We start from the raw sequence: 14,733 nt of genomic DNA on the forward strand, positions 1-14,733 counted from the left end.
GGATACATGAAGGGAAAAGGGATCTAAGGTCCTGTTACAGGAAACACAGGCCTAAGTGTGTGTGACCAAGTGGGATATTGTGTCCACAAGTGCATTTAAGGATCCCAGTGAAAATTCAGCAAAATAGCGAGTTTTGTGTCCCTCATCCCATGTGGAAATCCAAACCACATGGTCGGCAGGACTGACGCCATAGAAGCATCCAGAGGATATCAGTGAATATCCAAGTTGTCCTTAGCCATCCTTCCCAGAAAAGCCAGGAAAATTCATTTATCACCCCCCAAAGCCTTTGTTACACCAAGGAAGCACATAATCATAATTTTTTAGTGTGGTGTATTACAAATTTGTCCATGTGTCGGGATGTGGCGATAAAGAGTGAAAAAGTGTGGGTAAAGCCCCAGGTTTGATTGATCTAGTATGAAAACGGCTGATATGTAAGTACAAAATCTTTTGTATATCTTTTTTTGTGTCTTGTACAGTGAAGTGCTCATGTTTGGTGGTAGCTATGCCACAAGTGATGTTCTTTTCCATGAATAAATATGTCGTTTAAAGGTGTCTGACCTTCTATCATTTTAGTGAATCATAAGCCTATTAAGCCCTCCTCTAGTTACCGATTATTAAAGTTAGGCTAAAGTTCGTCTGTTGCTTAACAGATATCTCAGGGGATATCTGTTACTATACGGAACACCACACGTGGAATAGGGTCTGCGTGTGGCCGCGTAAAGCGTGGTTCTCTTTTGTTTTTGCTGTTTTTTTATATATTTAAAGTAACCTTTTGTAAAACCAACTTTAAAGCAATATAATATACCACCCGTAAAAAGCAATTATCATTTTTCTTTTCCCCTTATAATTCCTAGCAGTGATTTTTATTGTTTATTGTTTACTGATGCTAAGTTTCAAACTTTGACATGCCATTTTTAGAACATTGTATAGCAGCCTGAAAATTAATGTGTGTTGTTGTCTTGTTCAGTATTAAGCAAATGAAAAATGTTAACAGAAGTTACTGCCTTTCTGCTGAAAAATTACATTTTGTTCACTAATAATATAAACAGCACATTTTTATTTAATACATTTAGTGATGTTTCACAATCCTCTTGTTTGTATTATCAGAGCCAATAGAGTTGAATAAGAAACACAGTGCAATGAATTGTATATTATGTTGAATCTTGGATCGTCAATCTGATGATACAAACAAGAAGTATGCAATAAGAAAGAATGCACTGTTAAAAAAAATAAGTAATCATTAAAATTAATGTAAAAATATTTCAAATTTTTATTTTGAATGTATTTCTTTCCTGTACAGTGGGTTTCTCTTTCTGTAGCAACTTCATATTATGAACCACAGCTGCTGTGAACATTTATACTCAAGTATTGTGATTTTCTCCTTGACAGCTTCAAAATAAATTTGAGCAGATGAAGAATGTTGTGGATAAAATGGCACAGGACATTAGACGTATTAATCCTGAATTGAAGGGCTGGTTTCAGCATCAGTGTTCCATCAACAATGGGTTCCCGGTGAAGATGCTGGATATAAAAAGGTCACCTGTTTGCGATGGATATAGGAATAAGTGCGAATTTACCATAGGTAAATTGTATTTGTATCTGTCATTAATTTTATGGACAAATTTTGATTTTTCATATTCTGTTAATTCAAAAATAAGCTAATCGGGACTGAATTCATGATGGTTGCAGTAAACGCGGTTTAAAATTACTTACGTGAAATTTAGAAAATTTTGCACTTTCTACGTTGCATAATTTAATGGTTAAATCCTATTAATTTCGAAGATCCACTGTCTTCATTCACAAAAGGGTACGGCGTTTGAAGCGGAGATCAAAGATGAAGATCTCCGTTTCAAACGCCGTACCCTTTTGTGAATGAAGACAGACCTTCGAAATTAATAGGATTTAACCATTAAATTGTGCAATGCGGAAGTGAGAAATTTTCTAAATTTCACGTAAATAATCGGGACTGGACCTAAAGTGGGATCTGAACCACAATGTGCCTCCAGCAGCTATCAAACCCAAGACCACCTGATTACAAGGTGACATTGTTACTACTGTAGTATTGGGGAAGCATGCTACATATTTCTGATTAACATATTGACTTATTAAGTCTATTTGAGCTGAGTGAAGCATGTGGCAAGGCAGATGCAAAACATTGATCAAACATATAGAAATACCACATCATTCTAAATTTGCACAGAATCATAATAAAACATGATTTGGATGTATCATTAAAAGACACCCATTTAGCCAAATGGTTAATGGGCTTGCCTTTGTTGCAAGTGGTCCTCGGAGCCCCCAATATTTCAGTTTTGGACCCAGCTTCATGAGAAATGTTAGGCAGACAAGAAGACGGATAGGGCTCCAGTCTCAGAAGCCAGAGAACAGTGGTAATTGCTCGATGTACTGACAATGTGCCAACCAATGAAAAATCTGCTTGACAGGTCCTGACCCTCAATGAACTGTTGCATCATGGAGTTTACTTTAGTTTTGTTTCACACATAAACACTTCTTATCACATTTCTAATACAAAATTAAGGTCCCTAATTACAATTTATGTGATATTTCTACACCTAGTGTGTTTTTTAGCAGTCAAGTTTTTCCTGAAATATATTTATAAATGCGTCGTTTCATTTTCTAAGGCAATACTCATCAGAGTCATCAATTATTAATTTTTTTAAGTAAATCATTTGATATTTTGTGAGACACTTGCTTTATTTTATCTGTTGTTTGCGAAAAGTGTGAGAGGAATGTTGAGTATACATCAAGTAAAAAAGAAAGGTGCACTTATGGTGAAATAAGGCTTAATTCACATTTAGCACTCGAGCAATGGTCAGATCACACACTGATCATGGTCAAGTTTATCCACACTAGCACTCAAAGGTGCGATCAAGGTACAATCGTCATCAGTCTGATGTTGGATGCTTGGTATCAGATTTTTCTGGGAAGCCCTGGATAGGTGCTAGATGTTGGTCACTTTTTATTAAATTGGCACACTTGCCTCACTTAGTGCCCGACCCTGTGGCCGAGTGGTTAGCACATCGCGCTGCGACGCCAAGGGTCCCGGGTTCGAATCCCGGTCGGGCTTGGTTGTTTGTGAATGTCCATTCATCAATTTCATCATTTCATCACTCATCCCCATCTTCGCAAATTAGCCAAGAGGCACAAAACGCGAAGTAAAATAAACTCAATCAATCAATCAATTGCCTCACTTAGTACTGCTACAGTTTGCTTTTTTAAATATTTTCTGTTCATGCTGCTGGTCGACTGACATTGGACAAAAGTGCTGTATATAAAAGCAAATTGTGCCACTTTTAAGTGAGGCTAGAAATGGGGGAAAGCTCCCACTTGTCCATTGCACCATGCCGTGAAGTGAGGTAGGCCCCCACATATAATCTTGATCTCAGCCATGGTGGAGATGTGATCAGCACCATACTCTGCCCACGTTTACCCCTGGATGTGGCCCCAGGTATCCATTGATTAGATGCTGCGTGACCTCCAGAGCTGCTTTATACGCAACCATTGTCTAAAAAAAAATCGCACCTGAGAACATCCCCAGTAATCAAATCTGGGTCTCCCGCATTCCATTCATATATCCTACAAAGTGGATCACTGTGGATCTGCACTGTCGGTAATTGGTTTTTTTATTTTTGTTATTTAGCGTTGCCTTTTTTTCCACTTTTGGCTAATTGTGATATGATGAAATTGATTAAGGAGACTAACACCCATATCCAGGCTGGGATTTGCAGCCAGGTCCCCTGGCATCGCAGCATGCTGTGCTAACCCCTCTACCATGGAGGCCAGTAATTGGTAAATTATATTCGTGGTCCAGTCAGTGTGGTGCCTGTCATGCAAGAGACAGATTCGATTTCCATTGTTGGGCATCTAAAGTTGGAATTTTTCTGAACTTGTCCCTGCATAAGTAACTCCGAGGCTAATACAACCTCTGATAAATGGGTACCTGGAAGTAACCCAGTAGAGTAAAGGCAACTGGAACATAGTGCTGATCACATCACTTCCAAAAATGACCAAGATTAGGAATGTATGGGCCTCCATATCCCCATATATACCTTGATGGCGTGATGCATAGGATACTTACCACAATGTCATGTTTATCATGAATGTATAAGTACATGAGAAGAGAAAAATGGTTTGGTATTCTAACTCTTCGCAAAAGTAATGTTGGTATTTCTGTATTTATAGGTTTGAATAGTGAAACTTCTAAGCCAACAGTTGGCTTCAGGCTTGGCTCATATAAAGATGGATCGAAGAGTGTTGGACCTGTAGCATCTTTAAAACACATTCCTGACAAAATGAAGGATGTAGCCCAGGTAAGTCTAAAGCTTGATGCCCACTGAGATACCAGAAACGCCGCAACAGAACTCAACACACCCGCTTCCAGCATCTCTGTGGTCAATAACCTTAATATAACCTGCATACTTCTGGCATGGAAATTCTGGCTTGCGTTGCATGCTTTTCCCTGTAGCGGGCACTACACCATTTGATTTCAAGGGAAACAGACAACAGAAGTTCTGTTGCCGGATATTTCCGTGTTTCGCCTTGTCTGAGTGGGAGTCAATCTTAAGTCTAGGTGATAAATGTGAAGTAGTTTTCTGTGATATCAGCAGGTAGATTTTTTTCAGTGCTACATTCCTTGCATGGCTGAAACCAAAAGTTTGTCTGGTGCCATAGTGCAAGTTCCATGTTCAAACGTTAATCACATTTATTTTACTACTACATACAAAAAGTACTCAGAATTTGTGTATAAAACACAAAATACGTGGTTAATCATCAACATTTATTTTGTCGCCTTCAAAATAGGCCCCATCAGATGCAACACACATATGCTAATGCTAAACCCAGTCTTCAAGACACTTTTCAAATGCAGAAGATGGTATCGCCCTGAGTTCCTTCTGCAAATTTCCTTTAATGGATTCAATTGATTCAAAACGCCTTCTCCGAAGCAGTAACTTGAGTCTGGGGCTTGGGTGAGGACATGTGTTGAGTTTTTGGCCAAAAACTCGCGAACAAGAGTCGACGTGTGCGATGACGCATTATCGTGGTGCAAAATCCAAGAATTGTTTTTCTATAACTCTGGTCTTTTTCGGCAAACATTCTCACACAGACGCCTCATAATGGTCACATAAAACTCTTTATTCACAGTTTGTCCCACTGGACGGAATTCTGAGTGCACAACACCATGATAATCAAAGAAAACAATGAACATGACCTTAATTTTTGAGCGACTTTGGCATGTTTTTTGTGTTTTGGTTCATTTTCGAAGTGCCATTCCGAAGATTGTTGACCTGTTTGCATGTCATACTTATACACCCATGTTTCATCACCAGTTGTGATGTGTTTCATGAAGGTTGAGTCACTAGAGGCTCGCGAAATGATGTCTTCAGCAACATCCCTGCGATGCGCTTTTTTGCAGGAAATTCAGCTCCTTCGGAACAAGTCGTGCCACGATGCATTTCATGTCTAACACATCAGTCAAAATGTTGTGAACGGACATGTGTGATATGTCAAGCTCACGAGCCACCTCTCTCACACTCACACACCGGTTTTCAAGCACCATTGTAGTGATTTTTCGTAAGTCCAGAACGGGGCAAATCAGCAACAACTTCTCTGCCTTCTTTGAAAGCCTTGCACCATGCATACGCTTGTGTTTTCAACAGACACAAATCACCAAACGCCTTTTGTAGCATTTTCAACGATTCAGTACACGACAGTCCGTTGGCAATACAAAATTTCAAACAAATTCTTTTGCTTGATATCTGTCTCCATTCTGCAAATTGCAGGACACTCGTCAACACAACTAATGTAAACAGCTGCTGTGCACAAACTGATGGATAGATTACTCTACCCCTCTACGTGGTCATTCAGTACAATGCTGCCATCCTATGAACAAAATGAATTCTCGATACCTCGAATGTGGGACTTTTACCAGCCAAATTCTGGGTACTTTTTTTACTGAAGGTATAAAGGGTGTCTCAAAAATATGGGATTTTTTTGAAATCTTAATTTGGCAACACTGCAAGGAACGTAACGTAACGTACAAAACATGAAGTAGGTGCCATGCCATTCAGTTATCATGGAGCAGTGAAGTGGTACATAGCGTGCATGCGCTGTGAAAGCATATTATAAGAATAACAACCTTCAAAAAAATATAAAGTAACCTAACCTTGGGTCCATGATGCCAGACGATGACACTGCACTCCATACAATCACTCTGTTGCTGTGTAATGGCACTTCATTCAGTATACGTGGGTTTTCAAGGGCCCAATATTGGAAATTTTGCTTATTGACGAAGCCATTGAGATGAAAATAGACCTTGTCTGACATCCGCAAACAATCAATTGCAGCATTAAGACAGTTGTTTGGCATCTTCCTGGCGTCATCTTCAAAACATGAAGCCCATCTTGTGAATGAATAACATGTTTACAATTAATTGCATACCCTGTGCTATTCATCTCCATGAATACACTTGCTTCGAAGTTCATCTTTTATTTTCCATTTCAAAATGTCCCACATATTTGAGACACCCTTTACCTAGTTGGATCCACTAACTTTTACACTGGCATGCATGGCAGATGGGTGCAGAAATAAACAACACCATGTAAATAAATGTGGGCAGTTCCACTGACACCCAGATAATCTAGGATACACAGTAACATCACATAAACCATTTGAGACACATCAGTGAAGAATATTTCAATTGGAAGCTTGGAAACTGTGGCTTATAATTAATTTTTCTTTATTAAAAATATGCATAAATAATAAAAATCTTCCAAAATCTCATTAACCAACTCTGTTCACCCTCTTCAAGAAATGGTTTTCCAACAGTAACATTTATTTCGATACATACTGCACATGAAACTCGATGAGCAGAATATTTTTTCATATTGGGGTAACAACTCAACATGGTTTTCTTTATTCTGTGTCATATTTTATGCATGTTATGTAACATTGTGCACATACATGCTTGTCTTAAAGAGTATGCATTTTGGAAACCATCTGAATAAGATATTATTCTATTAAATTATACCTTCTTGGAATTTTGTTACTTTTTCTGTGTTATTGTCTGTTGATTTCATTATTAATGGTTTGAGAGTAAAATGACCAATGGATGTATGCTCTATCCAAAACTCTCTGAATAAAGATAGTAATATTAATTAAAATACAAGATTCTTGAATCTACATAGCTTTAACATTAATCTATTCTTTATGTATTAGAGGCATATCACCTTAGCTGGCAACACTAGCAGGTCAAGATTTTATCAACAGGCAGAAGCTAATGTTTTTAGATGAAATAGGACTGAAATTTGAAAAAAAACAAAACAACAATACTACATCAATATTGATGAAATACAGAGACTTTGGCTGTCATATAGTCAATATGTTTAAATTTCTTAATTGCCTTAGCTTTTTCATCCTCAATTTGGAATTTATCAATTTGAATTTCAGGTTTTTGAAAATTTTGTTCTGGATTCAGACAAACCTCCATACGATCCTGAAACATATAAGGGATTCTGGCGACAGTTGACTGTCAGGTTGTCAAGGAAAGGAGATTTAATGGTAATTATTGTGATGCACCCACAAAGTTTGACAGACGAAGAGTTGGCAAAAGTGAAGGAAGAACTCAAAGTATTTTTCACAGAGGGTGAAGGAAAGGCATTAAATGTTACATCACTATACTTCCAAGCATTTGATAAAATGTGAGTACTTTTGCATGTGTAAAGTAGTGTTTTATAGTTTTGTTCTTTTGTAGTACACTCTATGGGGAGTATTTTTGAGAAAATAATCATAATACCTAAATAATTATAATATAAAGGAAAAAGTGCTTCCTGTTTTATACATGAAGCAGTGAAATTACACAATTTGTTCCAGAATTCTTTGATGGATTTCAGCCATTAAGAACTTGTTAATTATACCACGATTAAACAAAGTATCTTATCCTCTTTTGCTTTGTTAAGGAAAGATTACATAGAAGTTTTGTTTTGCATGTTTGAAATATAGCCGTGACTTTGTAAAGTTATGACATTTAAAAGATATCTGTGTAACATTGTTCAATTTTTAACCAACTTTCATATATTGTTCACTCTTTTTCATTCCAGTATGTGATGTACGTAGTTTTATTCGGAAAGAAAAGGGTTGTGCATTAAAAACGTTAAGTTGCTTGAACTTGTTTAATGAAATGTATTCAATTTATATGCATACAAAATGTCAATGTATATTATTTAAGGTACACAATCAATTATAAGGGTAGCATATATTTTTTGAAAATGTAAAAATACAATTGAAACTGACGGGAAGGGAATGGCTATAAGGGGTGAAGAGGAAATTATTTTGGACAAAAAAAACAACCTTTTTTTTAAAAAAAAACATGTTTGATACATATTTAAACTGAAAAATAGGCGCCGTTATTCTTATTCCATAAATAAAAGCTTCACCAAAATCCCCAATGGAACTCCACTCTTGTACCTTTCTGAGGAGGAAGTGTGGGGGAACCAACTGTAGATTGCAAATGTCCTTTTTGTGAACACCTGCGGGTAGATACACTGTTCACATTACTTAAGAAAATATTTTAGTCACTTATCCAGTCTTCAATCACCAGCAATTGCCAACATCATGTCGTTCTTTATTGAACTCTGGTGAACTATTAGTCCTATTCCACTCTGGAGTTCCATAAGGTAGTGTTCTACAACTTTTCTTATTCATAGTATTTGTCGTTGGTCTTGCCTACCATCTCACATCTCCCTCTAGTAAATACCTTTCTTTCGCAGATGACTGCAAAATTTTCACAGAGAATCCTCTACTTTCAGTGATACCCATCTCTTTCTCCAGAATGACACAACAACATTTACTTCATGTTGTCTGATGTGGATCCTTACATTAAATCCTGGAAAATGCACTTCTTTCAATCTCCCTCTCAAAAAGAAACTGTTAAAGTCATGTTACATCTTACAAAGATTTAGGCATTATTTCAATCAAAGGTTCACATTCAAGGAACATATTGCAGGCACTGCAAAAAAGACCATGCATCTCTTATGTTTACTGTATCGTTTTACTGCAATTAATGTTCTCAGCCTGCACCTTATACTTCAAGTCATTCATTTCCCCAGTAATAGAATATTGATCTCCAGTCAAGTCTATTGTATGTTCCACTGAGATCTCGAGAATCGATTCTACTTTTCACTTTTTCTAACCTAGTTCGTTACAAGGTTCCCTCATTACACAATACTTATTTTTATTAATCTTTTTTGTGTTATTTTGTTATTTTTATTTGTGTTTCTTTCATTGTCGTCTGACTACCATGCTAAAGGTCCCGGGTTCGATCCCCGGCCGGTTCAAATCCGGGAACTTTTCTAACGATGGAAGCGGCCCCGGCGCCCACCCAGCGTCGAATAACATGGGTACCTGGGGGAAACCCTGGGGGGTAAAGGCGGTCAGGGACGTGATGCTGATCACATCACCCCCACTCACGACCGGATCAAGAAAGTGTGGGGTGTTACCCCCACACCCCCTATACGCCTTCATGGCGTGGTGCTATGCCCAGGGGAACACTTTACCTTTTTTGTTTCTTTCATTGTTGACGATTTCAGCGTAAAATGATCACTAGAGCTGTATCTGAAATGTTGATTTAAAAAAAATAATGATGGCAGAATATTGATAGGCATTTATAACCTTTCATGTACTTGCTTCTACATTTTTCTTTTGCACATTACTGAGTTTTTAACTAAGTTTCTGACCTGAACATGAATGATCTTACTTAGGTGAAATTTCAAATTTCGTATTTCCGCGTTGCACAATTTAATAGTTAAATCCTATTAATTTCAAAGACCCTCTGTCTTCATTCACTAAGGGTACGGCATCTCCGCTTCAGACAATGTGGAAATATGAAATTTCAAATTTCATGTAAGTGATTTTAAACTGCGTTTACCGCATTCATCATAAATGAATGATCTTTTGTGGTTCCTCAGTGCAGCTGGCCAGAAGAAACCAGAAGTTGAACATCTCTCAGGCACAACCCACATCGAAGAGACTTTGCTTGGCCTAACATTCCAGATATCTCCTGCAGCATTTTTCCAGATCAACACTTCCGCTTCAGAGACACTGTATGAGGAAATCGCAGAAGTTGCTGGTTTGACAGAGAACACATCGCTTCTTGACATATGCTGCGGAACAGGAACAATTGGGCTCTGTCTATCGAAGGTGAGTTTCTCGTCGTCGCCTTGTAATCAAGGGGTCCTGGGTTCGATACCCGGTGGTGGCACATAGTGGTTCGGATCCCACTTTAAACTGTAGGCCGAGTCCCAATTAACCTTACTGTGCATAAAGTGGACTTAAAACACCAACTCAATCAGTCAATCGAAGGTGAGTTTCCGAGTCGAATCAACAAGTCATGTAATTTTTAATGGCTGGCATCTTTCCACAGACAATGTATGCTGTGAGGTGAGGATGTAGTTTCATTACCTTATTTTCTAGAACCTACTCCAGCCGAAATCACTGTCATAAATGTAATGGTTTAGGGCTGCTTCTGAACTTTTTTCTCTTCAATGATAAGACATAGAGAGTGGAAATCATCCCCATGTCACCGTAAGCTCAGGGATGAGAAGGGGTGAAAGTTTAGCCCTCTTCCTGTGGAAATTGTTCATTTTAACTAAGATGGTCAGGAAGAAAGTTGTGGCAACACTTTCAAATGTCAATTGCAACATGTGCTGTGGTTTAAGGATGTAGGGTTGGATAGTGATGTTTCAAAGAGAATAGACCTGAGCTGACATCGTTGCCAGTGTATCAGTATTGGCCAGTACCGGTGGTATCAGTATCAGAAGGCATACCTTGGAATTTATTTACCTAGACTAGTGGTACTCTTTCAGTATTTTCATATTTCATGGAGCCTGAAAAAATGCCATAGGAAACCTTTGCAGTGTTAATTATCCTGGAGTCCCGCACCGTGACCATGCCCATCTAAAGCATCAGGCTTTGGGCTTGAGCTGCGGGACTCGTGTTGGTTCGAGTCTCCGGGGGAAGCGTTACAGTGTCTAATGGTGAAAGTGGGTTTTACATGTATATTAGAGACCATTTATGTTGATAAAATTATTGATTTCTGGTGTTTCTGTTACAAGGAAGAAAAATGTGCAATTTCTTTCTTGAACAGTTCTTATTCCTTTTTTCAGTGTGTGCACATGATTTATTTTTTTTATCTCTGGTTTTGCAGCATTGCAAAGAGGTACTTGGAATAGAACTTGTGCCAGAAGCAGTGAAAGATGCAGTGGCGAATGCAGAAAAAAATAGCATAAGCAATTGCCAGTTTTTTGCCGGAAAGGCAGAGGATATTTTGTCCTCTGTAGTGATGAGAGCAATGGGTGAAGATGTCGTTGCTGTGGTAGACCCTCCTCGAAGTGGCATCCGTAAGTAATTGGTTAATGTACTATTTATTTTGCTCAACCATCATGAAGTTGAGGTTGTGTGTATGTCTTCCTGACTTATTTTGATTCATTTTAACACTAAAATGGTGACAACACAAAGGAATATTCACTTATGGAGATACCATATTTCACTGCATAATCGTTGCAGATTTTATGCCAAATTTTTCTGCAAATAAAAATGTTTGCTGGTATTACTGGTGCTTAAAAATAATTTATTACTGAATTATCTTTGGTGCAAGATTACGATGAATGAAATTCTTGTGACTATACGTTAAAATTTAATATAGTCCAAATCGATGCACATCATATCTTCATGTCAGTTTAGTGAACACTTTTCCCGTCTGGAAAAAATAGGTAACATAGTCAAAATGTTACACTTGAGAAAATATACTACAGTGTTGCGAAGTACGGACTTAAAAAATTTAATCTTCTGTATCTGAAGATCCTGCGCTGGTGTCACTAGTTTCACTATCTGACACACCGATGCAACAATTAGACAATGAAAGGTTATAAACCAACTTTCGGCTTGAAAAATCAGTGTGTGATGATTATGTGGTGAAATATGGTGTATAGTCATATTGGTTCTATACAATTTCATTATGTTATAATCGTTATTATTATTATTATGTATTCTCCATGTAGCAGCTTTGGGCTTCACCCAGCATCTAATAAAGGGTGCCTGGGGGCAGCCTTGTTGGGAGAAGTAGGGGTGGGTGAAAGCTGCTGGAGACATGGTGCTGATCACATAACCTCCACAATGACACATATTGTGAATGTGTGAGGCCCTGCCTCCGCATTCCTTTCCGGCATATTACAATGTGTCAGATGGAGCTTTACCTATCATACTGTTCAAGTGAAACATAGACAGATCTGGCAACACTGCAAATATTTGTTGTGGTGGCTGCATGGTGGCAGCACTGCATGCATTAATTTATCTGGTAACAGCACAGAGCATTGCCAGTCTGTGTGAAGCATCTACTGAGTAGAGGCTTGTTCCGTTTACCTTTCTCCTGTCCTATTCAAGACTTCTCTTCTGGTTTTCCATGAGCAGGTTGTCAGCCTAGCTTGCAATCCCCTCTAAGAGGACCAGATTCCATCTCCATCTGTCATGTGGTTTCCCACAGGAGTTGACTACCCTATTCTACGTTCCATACCACTTAATGTGTCTCACCAAGGTCTCTTGACTATGGAGATTGGGAGTGAGAGACAAGAGGCTCCATTTCCTAAATTTTGCCATTGTGTGTGCATCATTCTCCTTAGAGTCCAGATAACCCAGTTATTCTCTTGTTATTGCATCTGTACTTTTACCAATGTTCGAGTTTTTCCACAAATGTATTACAGAACACTAATCCACTTCTGTGTACAAAGTTCCTAGTCTAAAATGGAAGGTATGGAAATATAAAAACATATTGAACGAATGATTACAGTTTGAAATGTGGAATTCATTGGGTTGTTTGAATAAAAGTGAGCAAGTGCTCATGAACATGTATGCCAACTGCAGCAGAGCTCATACTCAAGATGTGAACGATCTCAGCTTTGTATGAATTTCCAATCTAATGACTTTTCATATATTTATGAACATTCTTATGACATAAACAAATCATGCAAGCGAATGAGTGAGAGAGAGAAAGACACACGCACACACACATGAACCTTGGCATGTAGAGGTGTGTGTGTGTTCATATGTAATTAACATCTGTTATGTATATATGTACAAGGGTCGTTCGGAAAGTCCTACCCACAGAGTGTGCACATAGCCACGACCGTCACTTCTCCTGACATAAGCCATCTCAGCCATTCCTCGGCCGTGTTCTAGGCAAATCCTGTCTTGTTAACGGTAGTTGCAGGGTTGCTAGGCTCTTCGGAAATGAATCTGAAGATTGAAGTTTCTGCCTAGTCTGAAGTGTGTTCAATGATTCAATTTCTGAATGCACAGAATGTTCGTCCCAGTGAGATTTATCATCAGATTTCAGCTGTGTATGCCGAGGGCATATTGGATGAATCATATGTAAGGTGTTTGTGCCGAATGTTCAACGAAGGAAGGACAAATGTTCACTACGAAGTGCCATTGGGGCATCCATCTGCTTGTTGCAGAGAATTGATGAGTTCACAAAGAACGAGAGATGCTTCACACTTCACGACCTTAGGAGCACTTCCTCTGTTTTTTATAAGACTGTACTGTAAAGACTCATCTCACAATGTAGCAAGTGGGCCAATTAGTTTGTGAAGTTCTTAATAATCCATCCTATATGTTCTCCTGTTCGAGGCCTATGACAATTGCACTGTGGTTGACACTCTAACTGTTTTCAGGAAAAATTCCTCTCATCCTCTTTAGGGTTAAATTCATTGCAGGATTGTTGTAAGAAGTGTTGATCTTTGGAATAAACTGGTGTTACTGTTGACCTGCTTGCATTCCTTCCATGGTAGGCTGTAAACTTATTAAACCACCCTTATAAGCAGTGTGTTTCACAATGGTAACAGTGAATACTATTTTACAGATCAGAAAACTACAACTGTTCTTCGTAAAGCTAAGAGGCTGCGTAAACTTGCATATGTGTCTTGTGATCCGAAGTCTGCAATGAAGAATTTTCTCGACCTGTGTCGACCTGCATCCAAAACCTTCTATGGGGATCCCTTTGTCCCTGTTATGGCTGTTCCCGTCGATATGTTTCCTCACACTTCTCACTGTGAAATGATTATCTACTTCGAACGCAAGTCTGAGGAAGAACTCGAAAAATATGAGGTAGGTACTGTGCTTTGTGTGAATATTATGTGGTTTATGTTAGTTGTGGCCAAATTAATTCAAATCAGAGTTCCCAGCCTTGCAACTCTGGATTAAAGTTTCCAGTGCTGTAGTTTCTGGATTTGAATTCACAGTGTCATGTCTGGTACCTGGTTAATTTATTTATTGCATGTATTGATCAAATTGAGTTAAGGTTCCATGGATCTGTATATAAAAGTTCCAGGTCTTCGATCCTACAGGCCACCTGTTGTTTATATTGCATCACTTAAGCATTTTAGTTAGCACTGTGTTTGAGACCAGCCTCACAACCATAGTGAAGTGGACAGCACTATATGAGTGGGGGTTATAATGCTCACTAAAATAGCATTTTCTGTATAAAAATGGTGTCCAGTATAGTAGATGTTCCTTTATGTTAAACAATCATGCCTGATTAACCTCAGTGCATGTTTTGAATTTGAATAAAACAAACTTTGGTTTTAAATTGACAAATTTTAATGAACATGTCACATGTTTTTGAGCAATCGCTGTAAATCTTGGCAGTGTAATACAAGAGTGCAA

The 14,733-nt window shown here is 38.3% G+C and overlaps 1 protein-coding gene across 1 annotated transcript in view; it reads left to right on the forward strand.

The window, feature by feature from the left end:
* The window catches only part of LOC145992460 (tRNA (uracil-5-)-methyltransferase homolog A-like), a 30,658-nt gene that overhangs the window by 13,556 nt on the left and 2,369 nt on the right, over window positions 1–14,733 (forward strand). The window contains exons 5-10 of the mRNA XM_083128843.1: window positions 1,390–1,582; window positions 4,204–4,331; window positions 7,468–7,718; window positions 9,984–10,215; window positions 11,222–11,414; window positions 13,931–14,175. Coding sequence (XP_082984969.1) covers window positions 1,390–1,582; window positions 4,204–4,331; window positions 7,468–7,718; window positions 9,984–10,215; window positions 11,222–11,414; window positions 13,931–14,175 — 1,242 coding nt within the window. The remainder of the gene's footprint in view (window positions 1–1,389; window positions 1,583–4,203; window positions 4,332–7,467; window positions 7,719–9,983; window positions 10,216–11,221; window positions 11,415–13,930; window positions 14,176–14,733) is intronic.

The sequence above is a fragment of the Lepisma saccharinum genome, chromosome 9 (assembly GCF_977018435.1).
Source record: "Lepisma saccharinum chromosome 9, izLepSacc3.1, whole genome shotgun sequence".
NCBI classification, from domain to species: domain Eukaryota; kingdom Metazoa; phylum Arthropoda; class Insecta; order Zygentoma; family Lepismatidae; genus Lepisma; species Lepisma saccharinum.